This window comes from Erpetoichthys calabaricus, chromosome 7 (genome assembly GCF_900747795.2).
Source record: "Erpetoichthys calabaricus chromosome 7, fErpCal1.3, whole genome shotgun sequence".
NCBI lineage: Eukaryota > Metazoa > Chordata > Cladistia > Polypteriformes > Polypteridae > Erpetoichthys > Erpetoichthys calabaricus.
The window spans coordinates 161,523,441-161,546,335 of NC_041400.2; the positions used below are offsets into that span (position 1 = coordinate 161,523,441).

A 22,895-nucleotide genomic window follows, 5' to 3' on the forward strand; every position below is an offset into this window, starting at 1 on the left:
TGGTTTCCTTCTGCCTTCTCTCTTTCTAAGACTCAGCTGCAGTAGGTGATTTTTTCAACAGAGAAAAACACTGGCTGTTGCCTCCCAACATTAAAAGATCTGTTCATCTTTACAGCGAAAAAGAGAGCAAGAAAGATTGCAGCTGACTCCACCAACCCCAACAGCCATCTGTTCAATAAATTGCCATCACAGAGGAGGTACAGGTTAATTGCAAATCGAACTACACACCATCTCTGAAGCTTCTTTCCTCAAATTATTCAAATCCTAAATAAACTTATATAGGGTTACTCCTAACTGTTTTTGCAACATATACCTGGTAACTGTGCCGTTTGTCTATTTGAAAATACTTCATACTTGCTCAGTTTGTACTATTCTATATTTATATTATTTTGTATAGTTTCTCTATTTATTTGACTTAACTACCGAAGTTTACAAATACAGTTTCCTGAATTAAACATTTATATAGTGATCTGCACAGTGTCAGGCTAATGGTGGGTTGAAATTGTGTTGTCTCATTTGTTATGGCTTTGCATCTAATGTTCTGCATCTAACCAAAGTCAATTCTGGCATGTTTCACATGTCAGCAATAAAGTGATTCTGAAAAACTGCAGGTTACTTAAGTGTTCTTTAGAAGAATTAAAACCTTCAATCAATGGATTTGTGTAGACAGGGAGAGAGACAGTGTCTGTGAATGTGCGAGTCCAGTGACATGTGGACAACCTGTTCGCGTGGGTTCCTGATGTGCACCCAATTAATACTGGGACTGCAATTCCTGATGGTCCTGAAATCTTTATTTGGATTAGTTATTGTCTAAATTATTTTAAAATGCTCAAGTAAGCAGCCTTTAACAAAACCTTTTGAATAAATCGAGACAGCTGGAAACATTTACATTACATTTCTTTAACATGAAAAACGATTTTTGAAGAATTACAGAATCCGGGAAGTAAGAAGTTCAAGCAAAAGGAACTCAGTTAAAGATGCAAAACTCTTTTATTTTTCAATCTAGGGTTCAAATTTCAAAATATATTTTATGAAAGCTTCATACAAATTATAATAAAAAATGTATTGGCCTCAAGAAAGAAAAAAAAAAAAGTTTTAACTATTTACAAAGACTATCCCACCCTTTTACTGGATATACTCTTAAATTTTCAGCAAGTCAGAGCATATTCCTACAGCACCTTGGACACACCCACTGACACAAGGACAATTGAGAATCTGTAGATAGCCTAAAACATGTCCTTGGAATGTTAGCATAAAACTAGACCAAGATGAAAACCCATGCATGTAACCTTATATTGACTTATGCCACAATTTTAAGTCCATCTCCTCAAGTATATGGGGAAGATAGACTACACTATAAAGGTTATTGCAGAAATACTTTGTTATAAAATATTTCATGATGATGTACATTATTGGAGTTTATTTTGGATATAGACTACATACAGAAAGAGGTAACTGTAGTAGTGAGTTGCAACGTGCTATTCTTAAAAGTGCACAAAAGTATGGTTAGGTCATATATACTTAATGTAAGGAAAGAATAACAAAAATTAGAATAAAAATGCCACCTCTACCACAAGAGCAATTTTTACAAAATGAATCACACAACCCTAGAGGACTACAAGATATTCATCTCACACAATTGAATCAAATATATTTTACATGCATATCAATAATATTCCAGCATTCTACCTACCTGACATTCACAATCCAATTTGAGGGGAGCTGAAAGCCAAAGACCACTGTGACATAAATTAGATATGAAGTAGGAACCAGATATGGTTAAAATGCCAATCTATCATGGGGCATACTCATTTATGGGCAATTTATTGTCTCCAATTTTTTTTTAACATTAAAGTCTTTAAGGAATAGAAAAAAAATGGCAGACCCAGAATTCCATGAACTTTTTAAATTAGTAAACAATTGGAATTTCTAGTATATGTTACTCAACCTAAACATCACATTTATTATTTCATTTCATTAACTGTCAGCTTTTATTGATGATGGTCACCTTCAAGCTCCAATGTATAATAATCAAATATATTGGGACTCAATGATTTAGGTTTATTTTGCATGCAGACATAGCCAAGGTAAAGAAATATACAGGATAGTCAATCAGGGTAGCACACTGATAATGCTTCCATCATGGCAGACACGATAATCATAGAGATTGCAACCCCATTGGATTCCTTATTGTGGTAGCTCTAGCATCTGAGAATTCCTAAAATGTTTCCTATAAAGGTTCTTACAGAGCAAAACAATAAGGATTTTTTTTAATCAGTCTTCCCAGTTATACCAAATTGCAAGTTATCATGTATACGCGTATAGTCACCAGTCCATAATTCAGCTTGACAACATTTTTAAAGAAACACACACAAATTAATCTGATGGGAAAATCTCGCAAAGACTGTTAACAGTACTTAGGAATTAAACAGTAATTATTAAAAATCTGAAATTCTGTTTTAACTAGCAACTTTTTATGTACATTTCTATGCCAAAAAATACATTTTTGATGTACATCCTTCAATCTGTATATAACATTCAAAATTCAACACAATACTTTTTTAATGTGTACAATCTACACTACATTTTTTACTTCTTTTTACTAGAGAATTTCTATTTTATTTAATTACCTGAGAGATACCGCATTAGAACCATATAATTCCCTCACTGCTGCCAAGTCTGCCTCAAGCTGCAGATGCTTATGGAGTTCCCCATCATAATTCACCTGGGGGGGAAAAAAGTCATTTGTATATGTTTGATTCATGAGGTTATCAGTCTACAGTTTAATACATCAGAACACTTTATCCTCTATAAATAATCTAAAGGGAGTCATTCTTCAAAATCAAAAGCTGAATCTCAGGCTTCTTAGGAGAATTAAAATGGAAGTCAAATGACTTTGCCCATAGAAAAGATCCTTGAATTTTTTTTATTAGAAACTTCATAGTAGACTCAGGTTTAACTCATCAGCATTCCTGTCTGGATTTTAATTTCTTTTCATAGAATATAAAGAATAAGTATCTTAAAAGCAAATGAACAGAAGCTGGGGGAAATAAAGGCCAACTAAGTAAAATAATTATATTTCAGTCACTGTCATTTTCAGATGGGCAGCTCATAATGTACATTCATACTAAAACAAAAAGGAAAAATTATGTGCCACTAGTTACATCTCAATGTAACAGGGAAACAGTTTCACAGATTTTCTGAGTGAAAATGGTATTTTATTTCAAATACTTTTCAGCTTGATGCTTCTCTTTGGACAATATGTAATCCTTAAAGATGATGAGGATCATTACTTTCCCTTCCTATAAGACTAAAGTAAAGTTATATGCCACATACAGCTAGTAACTTAACGGCAGCATTACTTTCCCATGGGTTGGTCTGAATGGTTTGGTATGTTAGTAATTTTAATTAAATGGAGTAGAAAGTTTTTGGCCTCCACCTACAAACAATTATTATTTTACTTGTAAATTAAAAACAACCCCCACCACATACACATATATACAAATACACAGACAAGAGTACAGTGCCCACCAGTAATACAGGCACCCTCAGTAAATAAATGCATGATGTGTTGTGAAATGAAAAGTCTTTACTGCTAATTCTCTGGATCATTCATTCAAAATATTGACAATATCTAACCTTTAATTCACTTTAATTGAAGTGAAATAATTGTTAAAGTGAATTTTGAGCAGTGTCTGGCAATACGAGAATAGGTTAGAATTCGAGCACATGTTGTTGTTGTGGTCATATTACTGCTCTTTATTTTTCTTCTAAGTACTGCTCTCAGTTTTTTGTCGACCTCAGCTTCAAAGCGAGATACTGTTGACAACCTATTCGGGTAAGATCAAGGTGTTAGGTTTTCTCTATCTATTGCCCAGTGTTGGTAATTAGTGGTTACATAGGGCTGATTGGCAGTACAGTGATTTACTTATTTAAGCAGCTAGTAAGAACTTGTCTACTAAAATCTATGCTTGTCAAGAGGTTTTCTTGGTCCTTTAGGTAAGACAAAAAATACCTTTTTGATTCAAGTAGTTTTCGGGTTGCCTAATGATCATTCAAGTGAAGTAGTGATACTCCTCAATATCCAGTTTATCTACAGATCTTGCTTATCACTGACATTTGTTTTTCTAGCATGTTTTCCTACTGTTTCTTCCTGATACCATGTCTGTCTCCCACATGGACAGGTCTCCATTTCTTCCAACCTAATCTCTCTTTCTCTTCCCTCAAGGTCTTTGATTTCTGGCTGACTATGGAACTGTTGAACAGCCTGCCTCCCATCTATCACTTGATTTCCAAACTGACAGAAATGTGGATCACTTCATGCAATTCTGTTATCTCCTACTGCAGTTTCCTCTTCTTTCAGGTTTTCACACACTCCACACACCTCTGTACAATGTGGTAGCACTGGTCTTCTCTTTTCCTCTAAATGGATATTTACTGTTTCTGATTATCTTAGTACCTTCTCATTTTTTTCTTATGAATTTCATGCTGTTCAAGTAATCTTCACCAAAAACCTGCCTCTCATCATGATCTATCGTCCTGCAATTTTGTGGGTGAACTTGATTTCTTTCTCTCTTCTGCATCTCTATGCTCAGATCCCATTATACTCCTAGGTGACTTCAACATCAACCTTGACTCTGCCAGCTTTTCTGGTCTCCTTACCTCTCCTCTTGATCTTATTATTACATACAACCTCTCCTGTCCACACTCCCCATCTATCACTCCCTTGCTTATCTCACACTAATTTTAAATTTCCATTTCTGTTGATATACCTTCTCCCCTCCTCTGTCTTCATTTCCAGTTGTCAAAATGTGACATAATATTTCTTCTCTATGTCCTGTCATCTTTTCTACTTCTGTCTGTCTGTTGTGCCTTTTCCTAATTACTTTGCCCAGCTCTCAATAGACGCTGCAGCCAGCACTCTTTTTTTTCCCTCTCTTCTTACCTTGATACCTACTGTCCTTTACACCATTGACCTGCTCATACCGCTTCTCCCCAACCCTGGCTATCTTTCACCCTCAGTTCTACTCGCAGGGAACTATGCTCAGCTGAAAGTGCTTGGCAGAAGAAGGAAAAACCATCCCACCTGGAAAAGTACACGTACTTCCTGTCTTCCTTCTCTGTATCTCCTGTGATATGTAAAGAAATCCTTCTTTCAAAACTTAATCACATTCTCTGAAAGGAATTCCTGCCACCTCTTCTCTACTTTCATGTCTCTCTTAAGCCCTCCTGTTGCTCCAAAACCAACCTCCTCTTTTTCCTAATGATCTTGCTTCCTTTTTCTCTTCCAAAGTCACCAACACTCAAAAACAATTCAAGACCCAAAACAAAACATTCTCTGACCCTCCTCTGTACCATTCTCATCTTTCCTCCTTCTCCACTGTAAATGTCTCAGAGACATTTCTGACCTGTTCTGTAACCACAGACCCACCACCTGTGCCCTGGACCCCATTCCTTCACATCTTCAGTCCATCACCCCTTTTTTGATTTTCCAAATCTCTTCTCCTTTCAATGTCTCACTGACCTCTGGATCTTGCTTTCTGATTTCAAGAAGTGTCATGTAATTCCTGTTCTCAAGAAACTCTCTCTCAGCCCATCTGGTATTGAGAACTACCATCCTCTCTCCCTTCTGCTTTTCCTACCCACGACTTGAGAACACATAATCCACAAAGAACACTTTTCATTTCTCTCTGAAAACAATATACTTGGATCTGCTTCAATCTGGATTCTGCAAGGGTCACTCTACTGAGTCTGCACTTCTTTCAGTCACAAATGTTCTTAGATCTGCTCAAGGTCCTTCATTCTCCTCTGTCCTTATCCTTCTTGGCCCTTCATCAGCTTCTGATACCACTAACCACTCCCTGCATATCTCTTCCCTTGAAAAACTCTGAATTAGCAGTTCTGCTTTAGACTGGTTTAAGTCTTTACCACTTATGGACTAACCCCTTGTCTTTTTCATAGAACTTTTCCACAGGTGTGACTAAAGGATCAGTGTTGGGTCCACTTCTCTTTTCTGTCTACATTCATTTCTTAGGCAAAGTCAATGCATCTTATGGCTTCTCATACCAGCTTTATACTGACGATTCACAGATCTTCCACTCATTTCCTCTCTCTTACAACCCACAGGTTTCTGCTCAGATCTTCAGCTGTTTCTCTGACATTTCACCATAGATCAAAGGTCATAGCCTTAAATGTAACCTTTCAAAGTCAGATATATTGTACTTGTTCTCTGATTATCCTTTCTCACATTGTCCTTAAGCAACACTATTGAAGACTCCTCACTTTCATTCATTAAGCATACTGTATATCTTCAATAACCCAGTCCTGTTGTATCTCTTTCTCTATAATATTCAGAGGATTCAACCCTTCCTCACTAATTATGCCACCCATCTCCTTGTTCATGTCCCTTTTTCTCTTTCAACTGGACTATTGTACAGTAATCCCTCCTCCATCGCGGGGGTTGCGTTCCAGAGCCACCCGCGAAATAAGAAAATCCGCGAAGTAGAAACCATATGTTTATATGGTTATTTTTATATTGTCATGCTTGGGTCACAGATTTGCGCAGAAACACAGGAGGTTGTAGAGAGACAGGAACATTATTCAAACACTGCAAACAAACATTTGTCTCTTTTTCAAAAGTTTAAACTGTGCTCCATGACAAGACAGAGATGACAGTTCCGTCTCACAATTAAAAGAATGCAAACATATCTTCCTCTTCAAAGGAGTGCGTGTCAGGAGCAGTGACTGTCACAGAGATAGAGAGAAAAGCAAACAAATCAATAGGGCTGTTTGGCTTTTAAGTATGCGAAGCACTGCGGCACAAAGCTGCTGAAGGCGGCAGCTCACACCCCCTCCGTCAGGAGCAGACAAAGGGAGAGATAGAGAGACAGAGACAGAGTTTGTTTTTCAATCAAAAATCAATACGTGCCCTTCGAGCTTTTAAGTATGCGAAGCACCGTGCAGCATGTCGTTTCAGGAAGCAGCTGCACCAAAGATAGCAACGTGAAGATAATCTTTCAGCATTTTTAGACGAGCGTCCGTATCGTCTAGGTGTGCGAACAGCCCCCCTGCTCAATCCCCCTACGTCAGGATCAGAGAAAGTCAGCGCAAGAGAAAGAGAAAAGTAAGCTGGGTAGCTTCTCAGCCATCTGCCAATAGCGTCCCTTGTATGAAATCAACTGGGCAAACCAACTGAGGAAGCATGTACCAGAAATTAAAAGACCCATTGTCCGCAGAAACCCGCGAAGCAGCGAAAAATCCGCGATATATATTTAAATATGCTTACATATAAAATCCGCAATGGAGTGAAGCGCGATATAGCAAGGGATTACTGTACTAGGGTGTTGTACCATGTTAGCCATTATGAATGTAGAGAAAAGCCAAGCAAAATGACACCTTTTATTGGCTAACTAAAAAGATTACAATATGCAAGCTTTTGAGGCAACTCAGGCCCCTTCTTCAACTCTGTCTTGGTGTGAGATCCTTCAACTACTAGCAGACCTCTCCAGCTCCTCCAGAATGCAGCTACTCGACTGATTTTCTCTGTTCCTCATTCCACGTCTACTACTCCTCTATTTTGGTATCTCCATTGGCTTCCTGCTGCTACAAAGATTTAGTTCAAAACTCTTCATTTGACCTACAGTTCTCTTCAGTACCTCCACAACCCTGGACCCTAGGTTTCTTATTATGCTCCTTCAAGAAGTCTCTGTTCTGCCTCTGCCTGACTGCTGACCGTCTCTCCTCTTGCTACATGTGACAAGACTGAACAACGTTTCTCCATTCTTGTTCCAAAGCAGTGGAATGAACTCCCTTTGTCAATCTGAACTGCACCCAATTTACTTTAAGCATCTCTTGAAAACGCACCTTTTCATTAAGTACTTTAGATCTGCTTTGCTTATCTTGAACAGGATAGCTACTGTTATACAGACAGAATGTTTGGGATATTGATTTGTGTCTTACTCTAGTTGCTGGTATACATAATTATGGAGTAGTTCTACTACCTTGTGCTTGCTTGTTTTATCGTGTCCTCTGTTGCTTTGATGCTTGCACCTTCCTTCTTCTATGTATTATAACTTTTTTTTATAAGTCACCTTGCATAACAGTGTCTGCTAAATAAGTCATAATAACTGAAGGGATAAAAGTTATTTTTAAAAAATAATTTTCTTAAATGCATGTGTAAATATTCAAAACTAAAAGTGAAGGAGGGGGTCAAGAAAGCAATACTGATGTTTCACTTTATTGGGACAACACCACTAGGCTAAAAACTCTAAGTGTAGAACAGTTGCTCAAGGTCAAACAATGTCAGTAGTGGGATTTGAACTGACAGCCTCAGGGTTTGAAGTCTAAAGCCTTAACCACTACACCACACTGCCTTCCACAAGAAAGGACAGCTTAATGGAGCCCTTGCTTGAAGGGAGGCAGTGGCTGCGACTTTGACCTTGACATGATGATTATTTTGGATGCTTCCAACCATCTTCTATCATGGCACTATCACTGGCAATATGACCCGATTTGTTCACTGAACAATACTTATTTATCTTCAGTTTCCTGCACTTATTAGATTAAATTTTTTATATCTGTCAACTAAAAATTAATGTTGATATTATTTACATATTTTGGCTACACAGGCACAGATAGTGCGGTCAGTGAAAATGACCACAAAAGGGAAAAGGCTGTGCTACACCATGAGCCAGATTTTACATGTAGACAACTCAGGCATCAGATGATAAAAAAAATATATGAACACTCAATGTATGTACCATAATAAACAACTGATAAGAAGACACCCACAAGATATGTTCTGCTATATTTCCACAATTCCTGCTAATTAACAAATTTCTATGCACAACAACCTGATCCTGCTACATGACTGGCCTAAATTGCAATATTCACAAATTCATAAACAGGACCTTAAGCACGATAAATTATATTTTCTTAAATAAGGCATGTGATGGAAGTTTTATCAACCAGTCAGCAGAGAATAAGTGACTTCACAGATACTGTATAGTGACATTGATGCCTTGATAAGAAAAATGCAGAATTATTACGGATTTGGAGGCAATTCCAGTATATAGTGAAAGCAAAATGCTTCATGAAACAATTAATATTTAAAATTTTGAGAGATTCTGTATTCAAGTCTCTAATAACATTTCTCTGTTGCTTTTAAATTTTTCAGTTGACAATGTTTAACTGCATAACAATTATTTAAATACAAGTTATTATTCCAATGTTAAGATCTCAGTTCATCAATCAAAAACAAATATGTTAAAAAGCAAAAGTATTTTAAGGAAGAAAATGATTTATTGATTACACTGAGACAATGATATCAGAAACTAGTGCTAAAACAAATAAGTTCACTGTTATTTCAGTAAACCTTACTGACAATTTTATATAAGTACACTATACTGTATATATATGTATTTATTTCACTTCTGCTATTTCCGGAGCTTTCAAATATTCAATACTCATGTTCAGCATTTATCATTATTATTGGTCCAATTAGCAGTTTTAAATTTAATCATAATACCTGTACAAGAAAAAAAAAATAGTATTAACAACAAGGTCCAGTTAAGGTGTCACAGATGAAAACTAATTCATCAAAAGGAGAGTGTTTACTATGCTCATCTTGATTTAAATGAAATGCCTCTATTTCACTTGATTAGTTAAGAAAGGAAGCTTATCAAACTTTAGTGACTTTAAGAACTTTGAATAATTCATGGTTTACTGCAACTTACTCACCTGACCGCCATAATAAAACTCCTCTGAGTCATTGTCACCTTCAGAATCTTCTTCTATGGCACTGTTGAGTCTTGAATCCTACACAAAAAGTGGATGTTAAATGCTGCTATTTAGTGCAATCTTGAATTACATTTTCTTTCAAGTTTAGATTCTTTAAGTATAGCCTAATCTAAATTCATGCAAAATACAGTACAAAAATTAAAAAATAACATTGAAGGTAAACTGTTTAGCAAAACTATATACTTAAGGGGATGTGGTTTAATGTTAGCAACTGATTATTTTTCTGCAAATTTTACAAATGTGGTATATGTCAGATGCCAGGTAAAGCCAAAATAACGATACACAGCAGCAAATAACTAACTTGAAAGTTAATTTTATATACAGCAATACAACATAATACAGCTGAGGGGAAAATCCTGCTTTATACTTATAAGTATTTGAACTAAATTAAAGAACTCCATGACAAAAAGTGACAGAAAAGGATCAGATTATATAGACAAATGTTATTGACAATGTAGAAGTTTCAACTTTTCTTACTATAAATTAGGATGTATGAGTTGGGTAACAGAACCATTTGTACTTAGGACATTACTATAACCATTAGGCAATATATCAGTAGCACAACCCAAGTCAAACGAATATAACTGCAGTATGTTAATGATTATACTGCATTAACCAGCACTAAAGGTTACTCACTTGTACAGAACTTTACGTTAGCTTGAAAGAACCTCACGTCAGTCACATATATTGGCTTAACCAGTCACAGAAGATGCGGTTAATCATAAGCATGTGTCTATGTAAACATGTAATTGGTTTGGTCCTGCATAGCTTCCTGCTATATATATTTCACTGTTTTGTATGTAAGATCTTCAAAAAACCCATGTGTCGGAAGAGTTCAAGTGTGATTGAAGGTTCATTTAAAGTCAACTAAACATCTTCATACGTGAAGGGTAGGGCTGCAGTCACTTTTATTGAGATAAGGATAAACCTCACAGCATTCAGATTATTACATGAAACAGGGATCAGATATTCAAACCTGTTAAGATCATAAATGTCATATCTGGGCTTTAGTGAATCTGAACAAACAAGACCATCTTGTTGTAAGACTTATCAGATTTATGATTTTATACACTTAGCAACCATTTTTACTGAGTTAGCGTACTCCCAGTACCTCCTGTCAATTTTTCCATTTCAAAGAATATTATGTACTTAGAAGATCTTTTTCTGTTCTTTTATCCCCTTTACTCACTGTTTGCTGTTTGCTTAGTTACCTTCTCACTTATGGAATTAATGAGCTCATTTTGAATTGTTTTGCCAAGGCAACTTGTGTGGGTACTGGTGCCACTCTCAATGTGTCTTTTGTGCTGTTTGACAAATGTCTTTGTCTTGAAACAAACAATGATGTTCAGACACAAACAGTAAACTCAAAAAGCCTGCTGCAAGGGAAAATGTGTCAGATTTCACATATTTGACAGTGGGGGTACTGTTTTTTTTATTTTTGAATGAGAAATGAGTAGTAGCAGTAGCATTGCAATATCGTCTTTCAGATAGGTGAGCATGTGCCTCTAGGTGTCAATCAGATTTCATCGTTGAAAACTTTTGTTCATTTACTGAACCATAACGAAAAGATAAGCTATCTACAAAATGTCAGTCTATAAGAAAGAACAAATCAAACATCTCTCACCTAAATATAGTCACTTTTTTCATCTTGCTCACCTATGGCACCTTACTGCATAAACGCAAGTAAGTAGCATATGGAAAAGAAAAAGAAAAACTCTGATACATGCCAGGATTGATGCCAAGAACAATGCACCCAAAAGCTTAAATATTAACAAAAGAGCGTAAGTTAAGCATATTTGTGTCCAGCACACAATCTCTCCAAAAATGTTTTCTTTTGGAGCTGTACTCATACTACAACCAATACATCTATCTCAGTTACTACAGTGGACATATCAATACAAGGAAGGATAAACTTATCTGGCTTTTCATATGGCTTTAACTCCCATATATAGCTGAAGGTAGCCCATGGAAGAGTTCAATTGTCTTAGTATGTTTCCGTGTGGTCTTCGCAGGTTGCATGTCCATCTTCAGAAAAGTAAAAGGCATTTTGGCTGTAAGCGATGTCTGCCCATAAGTAAGCTTCCAAGTCCACTGTACTATTTCAACTATTTTACACCTTAGACCAATGCATTTGTTTCAATGGTCACCAACTGAATAAGAACACATATTGTTGACTATTACTATAGATTATAACAAGCTTTCATTATTCTTACCAATATACTTTTCTGCAGACAAATACTTCAGCAAATTAACTTCTAAACTTATGCTCCTTCATTAACCATATACATCCATTAATCTTTTCTGTTTCCATCCATACATCCATTATCCAACCCGCTATATCCTAACTACAGGATATAATCCCAGCCAACACAGGGTGCCAGCCCACCGCAGGGCGCACACAGCACACGCACACACACACACACATACCAAGCACACACTAGGGCCAAATTAGAATCGCCAATGCACCTAACCTGCATGTCTTTGGACTGTGGGAGGAAACCGGAGCACCTGGAGGAAACCCACGCACACACGAGGAGAACATGCAAACTCCACGCAGGGAGGACCCAGGAAGCGAACCCGGGTCTCCTAACTGCAAGGCAGCAACGCTACCCACTGCGCCACCCATCTTTTCTTTTACTTGCTAAAATATAATAATGTATTGAAGCTAAGCATAATTGTACGTGCACTAAAAAAATGCTACCCAGGTTCACAAATATCAGTGACAAGTCAGTAGTTTTGCTTTTTGGCTGTTGGCTACAATAGGAGTCTTTGCCAAATAAGTATTAATTAAATGTATTACTTTGTTTTGCTGTTGTAGACTGCAATGAATGGTATGTGCCTCAGATATTTTCCATTCTATTCTTGGACATGCAGATACATTTATAGAAAAATGAAGAAGGGAAGCTATATTAACTTCTTTCTGTCACTTTCTTTCTTACTTCTGTAGTTACCTTGAGAGATTTCAGTGTTTGCTGGATTCTCATGTGAATGTTTTCAACAGTTAAATACAAGAATGACTAAATCTAACTCTCTAGATGATAATACAGTAATCTATTTTGTTAAGCAAAGTGCATAGTACATTACAAAAAAAAAAAAACAAATAGTTGCTATCAGTCATAAAAAGTTATATATGGGAAAGTCAAAACTTTCTGTATTGAACAGTAGGGCTACTGAGTTATAAAAAAAAAAAAATCCCTTTTGTGACATCATAAATTTCTGACATAATTATAATTATAAGGTTATTATACTGGTTGAAAAAATAAACATTAAAATAATTCTGGCTAACAAATATATATTCCTAATCAGAAAAATATGGAATTTACAGGTAAGGTTTTCTATTTGTATTTAATCGCCAATACATGAAATTACAAACTTGTGATAGCAGAAGGTTTTTACTGTGTATTAAATCCAGCTTCAAACACGCACAAAAACTGTCTCAACTATTTTATACTATCAAAATGCTGGACTCGGAGGTTTCACCACCCATATTCAAGGCAAAATTATTTTCACTGTGTAACAGTCATTCAGGAATTATTTTATCAATAACAATGTGCAACCTTCTGTCAAGTTATACAATTATGACACGATCATTTTTTCTGACCATGCACCTTTTATCTTGGAACTTTCCATTACAAACACATTTAACTGAATTCAGAAATGTCCACTGAACATGTTAATGGTAGATGAAGACTTTGTTAAATTTATCACCACAAATGTATTTTGCATGAAGCCGATCTGTTTTCAGATATACCCGACAGAACTCTGTGGAAAGCAGAAAGCTATTCACATAAAAAAGAAACCCAACAGGAACACAAAATTAATTTGCGTTTCTACAATTAATGATAACTATTTGAGGTTACCAGTAAGGAGAGAGAGAGAGAGAGAGAGAGAGAGAGAGAGAGAGAGAGAGAGAGAGAGAGAGAGAGAGAGCATCCAGTTCATTGACAATAAAGGAAGTGGAGCTACTCTTGTTATTCTAATTATGAATGTGAAGAAAACACCAATATGATGTTAGTTTATCAAATATTAAGTTGTACGAAATGTTATCACAAAAAAAAATTAACACTGCAGTAAGTAACAAATTTAAGGTAAAACATGCTTTACTCATCAAAATGTAAAGAACATTATGCCCTTACTAAAGATTTTTGAAAAATACACAAACACCATAAACCATTACACATGGACAAGTGGGACAAATCTTTGAAATCTTGATAAACCTCTGCAAACACAGAGGCCTGTCCAACAGGATATGACTTAGGGAAAAAAAAATCTTAGGGTTGTAAGGTTAACAAATGCTACAGAAGACACTCTCTTATTCAAAACACTATGCCAAGCATTAATTTCTGATAAAACAGAAACCTTAGAAAGCACTCTGCCTTTAGAAAATTCTCTACAGAACAATATTAATACCATTATAACATTAATACCTACCTCAGAAACACGGAAGGCGTATTTTCTTAAATCGAAACTATTGCCACTTTAAACTAGAAGTGTTCAGTAAGGTAGAAACTTTCTTTAAAACTCATTTGAAAATTGCTTTAGCATCCAGCTATTTAGCTAAATAAAACATCACATTCTGTTCTCTGCCACATTCTTGCTTCCAGGTACTGATACTTAAAATTGCTTTGGTCCTTTTAATGTAACATTGTTTTTTTGAAAGGAAAAGAACTTCAAAGGAAAAAATGCTTTGCATTAAGTATGCATTTCACCTCCAGTCTCTTTAATGCTGCCATTTACTTTGATTTTGACTTCAGACTTGCTTTCTGTTAATAAAAATGTACTTCAAATATTATACTTTCATTTTATAATGACAACATAGTTTGCCCTCATTAGGAAATTTCTACAGTATGCTTTTAACACAGATTACATTTTAATGTGAGTTAAATATAGATTAACTGCATTATTTACTATAAAACAATATGCTGTTTTGAGATAGAAACAAGTTCTCCTAAGTTAACTGGTATCACACTGTGACAAATGTATTGTGGCACATATATTACTTCTGCAATGCGAATAATTCACATTACTATTTAAAGGTAAACCTTTAGACAGTTGTGTTTTTTTTGTATTTAACTGTGTGTACAAGCACAGTAGACCTTTGCATGTAGAACACTACTGCTTTGGTTCGTTTGTAGTAAAATTTCACTTTTGGATTTTAAAAAAAAAAAAAAATGTTTGAACATGTTTTGGTATACAGGTGTTCCAGTAACTTATCAGGATTTTAACTAACATTTCTCTCTCTTTCTCACCAAAGCTGTTGGAATAGGCATCAGCCTCTATAACCAGAACTGAATTAAATTTGATAATGTCCAAGTTCAAATTTTCAAATCAAAATTACCAGTGACTTTAAATATTAATATGTGACAAAAAGTACATACTTATTCCATATAAACATCACTTATTACCTGTGTCCTGTCATTTTGTAGCTTTGTTTTAATGGATAGGCAGCTGGTGGCATCACTGTTTATTCTAATTTCTGTAAAGAAAAATAATCCCTATTAAAAAAAAGCTTTTTTTAATGATGTTTCCAAATTATAACATGGAGGTTTTTTCTACTTATACTGTATATTACTAAGAGAACAACATTAAAACATACCTTAACCTAATATGTATTGTTAATCTTCAAATATTACCTGAAGTTATTCTGTGAAAAATAACAGGAATGGGATCCCGGGTAACTAGTACATCATCATCATTTTCAGAATTGGACACATATGTATTATCTACAAAGGGAAAATGAAAAAGGTAAATATTTAGTTAGCTAAAACATAGTATTTCTTTTGAAACAGAAAGAAGAAGCACAGCAATTACATTTTAACGTCAAACACTGCAGCAGTTATATATGGTACTCTTCAGGCCTTAAGTTGGTCATTTTTACTATTCTGAGCCGATTTAACATGAAAGCACAGCTGAAAGGTAATCTTAGTAATCCCACTTTATCTAGAGCAATTAATGCTAAAATTCACAATGATAACTTTGCATAAACAAAGTTGTAATCGGGAAAAAATATCAAATAAATAAAGGCAGGCAATGTTGGCCTGGATGTCAAATAGATATGAATATGAATTCACATGATCGTAAAATAGTTCAGAATGGTTTGCACTGTAAGATTGCATATGGCATATGTTGATCATATATGTAAACGACATAGCCATTAAATTTCAAAAGACAGCACAAAGTTTGTTGCAATCTGTTGAATTCTTGGACAGGTTGGGAATAGTGAGGGTATGTTGTGTCAGCAGAACTTTCACTATAATGACAGGCTATCACTAAATGATTTATAAAAGCAAGACTATATAAAAACATTAACAACTTGGGTAAAACATCCATTCTTTCATTTACTAAGTCACTTATTCAGTTTAAGTTTCTGGGAGCCAGAGTCTGTCGTTTGCCCACTGGTTCTGGAATTCTATAAAAAGGGTGTAATGTGAATGGGCCAGTTATTCTCGTCCAGAACAAGATTGTATTATTTCAGCAGTGTGTAGTAGTGTGTATTTGGACAGATTTCGGTCATTTACTTAACATAAAGTATAAGTATTTGACAAATTAGATTTGATCTGACCTTAACATCAGACTCATCTGTAGAGACTAAACAAATACTATATATAAAAACTACTAATCTAGCTATCGACTAAGTACATATCTATTTTATACAAGTAAGTATTGATTATTTGGTTAAAAATTCACTTTTAACCTTATCTAATTTTAATTTAATTATTTTTTCTTTCATAAATTTCTTTCACATTTTATAAAGCATATTGACTTACATCAAGTGTATGAAAATGTGGTATAGACATAAATGGTGTTGTTGTTTACAAACGATGACTGGTTCTTTTAGCATATAATCTACCAAGGAGATGGCTGATGAACCATTTTATAGTCATTCACTATTATTTTCTGAGCTAGATGGAAGTGCAGCTTTCTCGACATTCCCTAGGAACTGCAGACGAAAGATGCTTCCATGAAGCAGTTAAAGTTTTCCAACACAAAGTAAAGACCCCTTGACTGCTGATCAATGGACTAAGAAGAGAAATATTTTATCTTTTTTTCACCTCAAGAAAAAATGCTAATTTAGCTTACCAAACATGTTCAAGGTATGAACATTAACTTCGCATGGCAATTCTTTGAAAATTTAGAATACTAAGATTTACACCTGACTCAATAATATACATCACTTTCATGAAATGAAGTAATGTATTTGTAGGTTTATTTTATATAAATAAATTGTTAACTACATATTATTTAAACTGTAACCATTCCTTTCCCCAGCGTCTTGTTGCAAGCGATTAGAATTTCTTCTGCTTGATGTCTCATCTCACTTGTCTTTCCTCCAACTCCTGGAAAGGCTGCTATGTCCCTTCATGAATGATAAAAATCTGTTCACATCTAAAAGAACAACAAGCTTTTGTTGTATGGTTTTCTTTTAAAGCTTGTGTTCATTATTTATTTTGCATGCATCTTAGAAACAATAGGTATGTTGTTTTCTGTCTTAAATATTTATTAAATGTTATGCTTACTTTATATTACATTTAAAACTTTATTTCATACAACTGAAGGCTCAGTAAGTCACCATAAAATGAAACTATTGTCAATCGACCGTTTTTGATTTCACTATTGATACTTTTTTTATCTGCAACTTCGGAGCAGAGTTAACAAAATAGTGCTTTATATGGTTACTTGTAAAGTGGACAGTTAAGAGGGGTTTTGAGAAATGTACAAATGTACAAAGCTCATACAATGTGTACATATATCATAAAGTTACTCCTTAATCTTTAAGATTTATTTTTTTGGGGAAAAACATTGCCGTATGTGCATTCCAGTTTTCTTGGCACAAAATAAAGATGTGCATTCTGTATCTGATGGGAGGTAGTGGTAATGGTGGGGTCTGGGGATTGCTCTGCATGCTAGTGTTCCCTGTGAACAGTACGTTTCAGGATTTATGCACAATGCTTCTAGGCCCTTGTCCAGACCCCACCAACTCTAGAAATGGATAAGTGTGTTTAGTAAATGGATGGAAAAAACTCTTCCACTCTGCAAACAAGTACCCTTCTTAGCTTTGTTTTTACCTCTGGAAAAGTGAACCAAAAACACAATGTTTTTCAACCAGAAAAAATGTTATTATATGTAACAGAAACACATTAAAAGCAAAACATAAACATCATTCACTAAGTTGGTGATTATCTCAACACATAATTTGGGGTATATGTTTGATCTCATTTTGTCCTTTGGTTTATCTATACCAAGCAGTGTTATCTGTAACTTGCCTGTATCTGATCATCATCTACTTTTATTCACTATTTCACAACATTGTCATAAAGATAAATATCAGTTTCCCGCTCATCGCTTTTGTGAGATTAACTCAATGACATCAAGTGGCTTTCTGCAGCATTCAGAATCTCTCTACTGCATAACAAAGATCTTTTCCATCAATTCAAGGAAATTCTAACTATTTGATTCTACCTCCAGAAACATTTTGGATTCTACTGTTCCATTTAGAATTAGATGCAAAGTCTAAATTGGAGTCTTGGCTGAAGTAATCGATTTGTGTACACAGACAAGACTGTAGGCGCATCTAGCGTAAATGGAAAAAAGACGAGCTGTGTGTATCCCAGGGAATTTTCAAGGACTGTTTATCTTAATATCAGATTGCAGTTAAAATCTGCAAAAACTCAATATCTATCTAGACTTGTCTCTAATAACTGTTACAGGCCACAGATTTTACTTAATTTTATAAATTACGTTATCCCTGTGATAACAGCTTGCCCTGTAACATCACCTGATATCTGAAAATCTTTCATGATTCTTTGTAAAAAAGATCAATGTTATAAGGTCATCGGTCATACTGGCTTGCTCATGATCCATCTTTCCAGCAGTGTGTTCCGTTGTCTTTGACCATTTTAAGCCAGTATTTTCTTTGTTGTCTGATTTGGTGCAATACTTAAGAAGGTTTTTGATACTGTTGGTCCAAGTATTGTCACCTCAATAAATGTTTGATTTCTGGGTGTGTTCCCCTCTGCCTTGAAACATGCTGTGATACTGCATCTTATTAAAAAACAAAATTTGGACCCCCTATGACCTGTCAAATATAAAGCCAACTTCTAAGCTGCCTTTTAAATCTAAAGTATTGAAAAAAGTTGTTTTTACTCAATTACAAACATATGGACAAAAACAGAATTCTGGAAAAATTTCAGTCTGGATTTTGATCCTGCCACAGCACCAAAACTGTGCTACTAAAGGTTTACAATGACCTCCTACTAACTACCGGCACTGGAGATTCTGCTGTTCTTGTACTGCTAGATCTTGCCTAAGGTTTTGATACTGTGGATCATGCATTCATTATATCAACCCTTGAACAGTATGTAGGTGTCCACAGTAATGCCCTTAAATGGTTTATATCCTAATTAAGTAATATTTTGTGTGTCCCTGATGTTGTTCTTGGATCATTTGCCATACATCATACATGTTCAGTTAGGAACTTTGTGAAATCTAAACGAGTTATCAAAAATCACACAACAGGTAAACACTGTGGTTAAAATTAATTATTTCCAGCTGAAACTTTAGCGAAGGTAAAGGCCTTTCTTTCTTTAGTGATTTTGAAAAGGCCATCCATGCTTGTACAGCATCATACTTGAACTATTGTAATGTTCTGTATGTAGACATTGATCAGGTATATTTACAACACCTGCAACTAGTCCAGAATGCTGCTGCTCACCTACTGGCAGGCTCTCACAAGAATGATAACACATTCTACCGATGTTGACCATGCTCCATTGGCTTCTGTCCACTACAGTACTGATTTTAAAACTTTGTTACTTGGTTTTAAATGTTTGAAAGAAAATGCCCCTGTTTACCTTTCATAACTCCTAAATGTTTACATGCTGTGAGCACTGCGGTTTACTAGCCACATGCTCGTAGTGGTGCAAAGGTTGAGGCTGAATCAAAGGCGGGGGGAATGTACCAGCCGCTCCCTCTCTTTGGTCTGCCCTGACATTAATTAATTTTAGGTCATCATTAAAGACTTTTCTTCTCGCTGGTCTTTGACCCTGTAGTAGGTTAAATGTTATGTTTGTATATGTTTGTTCTTGTACATTCATGATTATCAGTTTATATGTGTGTGTTGAGTATTTTGAGGATATGTACGATTTGTCATAATCATGGTTTTGTTAGGTGCATATATTTTAATTGTGCCTGATCAGCACTGTCCATCAGATTGCTGTAGGCTACCACAGCTCAAGGCTTAGTGACTTAAACATTTCCCTTGACAGTTGCTACATTGTGAGTAGTGCTTAGGAGGTGAATGTCATTCTTGTCATTCCACTTGATCGCAATCATTTTACCTTTTTACCACTCTGAAGTTTCACGTGACCAAATTCACCAGGCAAATCACAGCGGTTTGGTCATACAGTACCATATGCATCAATTTCACTATCTGTATCAACTTCTGATGATCAGTTCACATTGTCATCACAATTTCAGTTTGTTTTTCATTTACACACTATTGTGTGTTTTGATAGAAGACTTCATCCCACTCATGAATACTGATGAGTTAGTAAAGAATCACAAAACGAATAAGGCCAGGTTTATACTTCACGAAACGGGTGCCTGCAGATGCTACTGCTACATAAGCGGTGTACTGTTTATACTTGTGTACATACTTTATGTAAATCTGGAGGATTCCACCGGGTGGCAGTGTGAGATACCATTATGGTGAGAAATCACTGTTCGGCTTCACTGTGTTTAGAATTGTCCAAAACATCCATTAAATTCCCAGGACACCTTTCCACAATATCTCTGAAAATGATGGATGTTTAATGATTACATCCTTCAATCCAGGGTCGCACCCATTCCAGCTAGCATCGGGTACAAGGCAGAAACAATCCCTGGACAGAACATCAGCTTATTGCAAGGTGAATACAAGCACACACATGCACTAATGTCATTTTAGTATCACCAAATCCCCAAACCTGGAAGAAAACCAGAACACAATGTGGAAACCTACCAGGAAATCATGCAAACTCCAGGCAGGGAACACCAGGGATGTGACTCCTTATTGCGAGGCAGCAACGTTACCGCTCCACCACCATGTTGCCCCCACATGTGTAATTATTAACAGTATTAATTATTTAAATAAAGTTAACAAGTTACCTGTAAAATGTAATGTACATTATTTAAACACATTTCATCATGAAAGTGAGATTAAGTATAAATCTAAGAATTCTAAATGTGCAGAGAGCTGGAATATCATAAATTTCATGTGTTCTGTGTAGCAATCACTGCCTGCCGCTGCTGTCAGTTCAGGAGGAAACCCCAGAAGCATGTAGCGATTTAACAAGTGGGTCAGTTTTAATATGATGTTTTACTTTAATGACATAATAAACTGAGATTAAAGTAAAATTTTTCACTTTGATCACGAAAAAGACTTTTTTTTCCCCACTGTGTCCCAATTTTTTTTTCCTCTGTGGCTCAAATACATTCTGATGCTGTTGTGAAGGTGAAAAAAAAAGTTTGATGATTTGCTTCACCACATTGAACCACTCATTAAACACTTGAAGCACGCACATTGATTCTGTAAGATCTGCGGCTTGTTGTCAGATGTTGATAGTAAACGGACAATGTCACATCACATTCCAACTCGCACACTGCACCCCCCGATATTTTGCTGGTACTGCAACTCGCACACATGTTGCGTTAATTTCTGAGGACATGCTCAGAGAACACATCAAATGAACGCTGGGAATTGTGGCAGGTGGCCGGGTGCGGCCCTCAATCAGCCGCCTATATAACGAGCCGCCGCCCTACAATCAAGGCTGGAGTCGGGCGAGGAGGTGGCAAGGAGAGGCCCTGAGTGTTTGTGAGGAGAAGAGAGACGGCTAGTAAAGGAGCCGGGACTTTGAGAGACGGTGGGGGTTTGTTGGTGTGGTGCACATAGAGACTTGTATTATAATAGTAGTTGTGTAAATAAACGTGTGGTGATGGACTACAACGTGTCTGCCTGTCTGTGTCCGGGCTGTACCCTTCTACAGTGGCGTAGTCGGCAGGATCGGGCCCTAGGCTACAGTGTGTCGGCTTGCCACAGAGGGGTTTCTGTCCTCCTGGAATGGTTCGCTGGTCCCAGGAGGTCTCAGCTAGCGGGGGTGTACTGTGGCAGGTGGCCAAGTGCGGCCCTCAATCAGCCGCCTATATAACGAGCCGCCACCCTACAATCAAGGCTGGAGTCGGGTGAGGAGGTGGACGAGGTCAGAGGAGGCGGCAAGGAGAGGCCCTGAGTGTTTGTGAGGAGAAGAGAGACGGCTAGTGAAGGAGCCGGGACTTTGAGAGACGGTGGGGGTTTGTTGGTGTGGTGCACATAGAGACTTGTATTATAATAGTAGTTGTGTAAATAAACGTGTGGTGATGGACTGCAACGTGTCTGCCTGTCTGTGTCCGGGCTGTACCCTTCTACAGAATGCGTAGCAGCCATGAAGCATGTGCATACGTGTTCCAAGCATGAAGTATAAATCGATGATTTTTTTTTTGCAGCATTATATTATTGTATCCACTAGATGGCAGCAGAATACTGTCCCAAGCATTATTCAGGCTCAACACTGTACATTGGATCACAACAGCTTAACCCGAGAAACACTTGTGGTTAAATGTTTTTATATAGAATTCCAAGCCCCAGAGATGCTCATACAGTGCATCCGGAAAGTATTCATAGCGCATCACTTTTTCCACATTTTGTTATATTACAGCCTTATTCCAAAATGGATTAAATTCATTTTTTTTCCTCAGAATTCTACACACAACACCCCATAATGACAACATGAAAAAAGTTTACTTGAGATTTTTGCAAATTTATTAAAAATAAAAAAAAACTGAGAAAGCACATGTTCATAAGTATTCACAGCCTTTGCCATGAAGCTCAAAAATGAGCTCAGGTGCATCCTGTTTCCCCTGATCATCCTTGAGATGTTTCTGCAGCTTAACTGGAGTCCACCTGTGGTAAATTCAGTTGATTGGACATGATTTGGAAAGGCACACACCTGTCTATATAAGGTCCCACACTTGACAGTTCATGTCAGAGCACAAACCAAGCATGAAGTCAAAGGAATTGTCTG

The 22,895-nt window shown here is 36.3% G+C and overlaps 1 protein-coding gene across 1 annotated transcript in view; it reads right to left on the minus strand.

The window, feature by feature from the left end:
* Positions 1 to 22,895, minus strand: part of parp8 (poly (ADP-ribose) polymerase family, member 8) — a 196,691-nt gene that overhangs the window by 76,726 nt on the left and 97,070 nt on the right. Inside the window, exons 4-7 of the mRNA XM_028805630.2 lie at positions 15,432 to 15,521; positions 15,204 to 15,274; positions 9,739 to 9,816; positions 2,631 to 2,725 (exon numbers count right to left, since the gene is read on the minus strand). Of these exons, the coding sequence (XP_028661463.1) occupies positions 2,631 to 2,725; positions 9,739 to 9,816; positions 15,204 to 15,274; positions 15,432 to 15,521 (334 nt within the window). The remainder of the gene's footprint in view (positions 1 to 2,630; positions 2,726 to 9,738; positions 9,817 to 15,203; positions 15,275 to 15,431; positions 15,522 to 22,895) is intronic.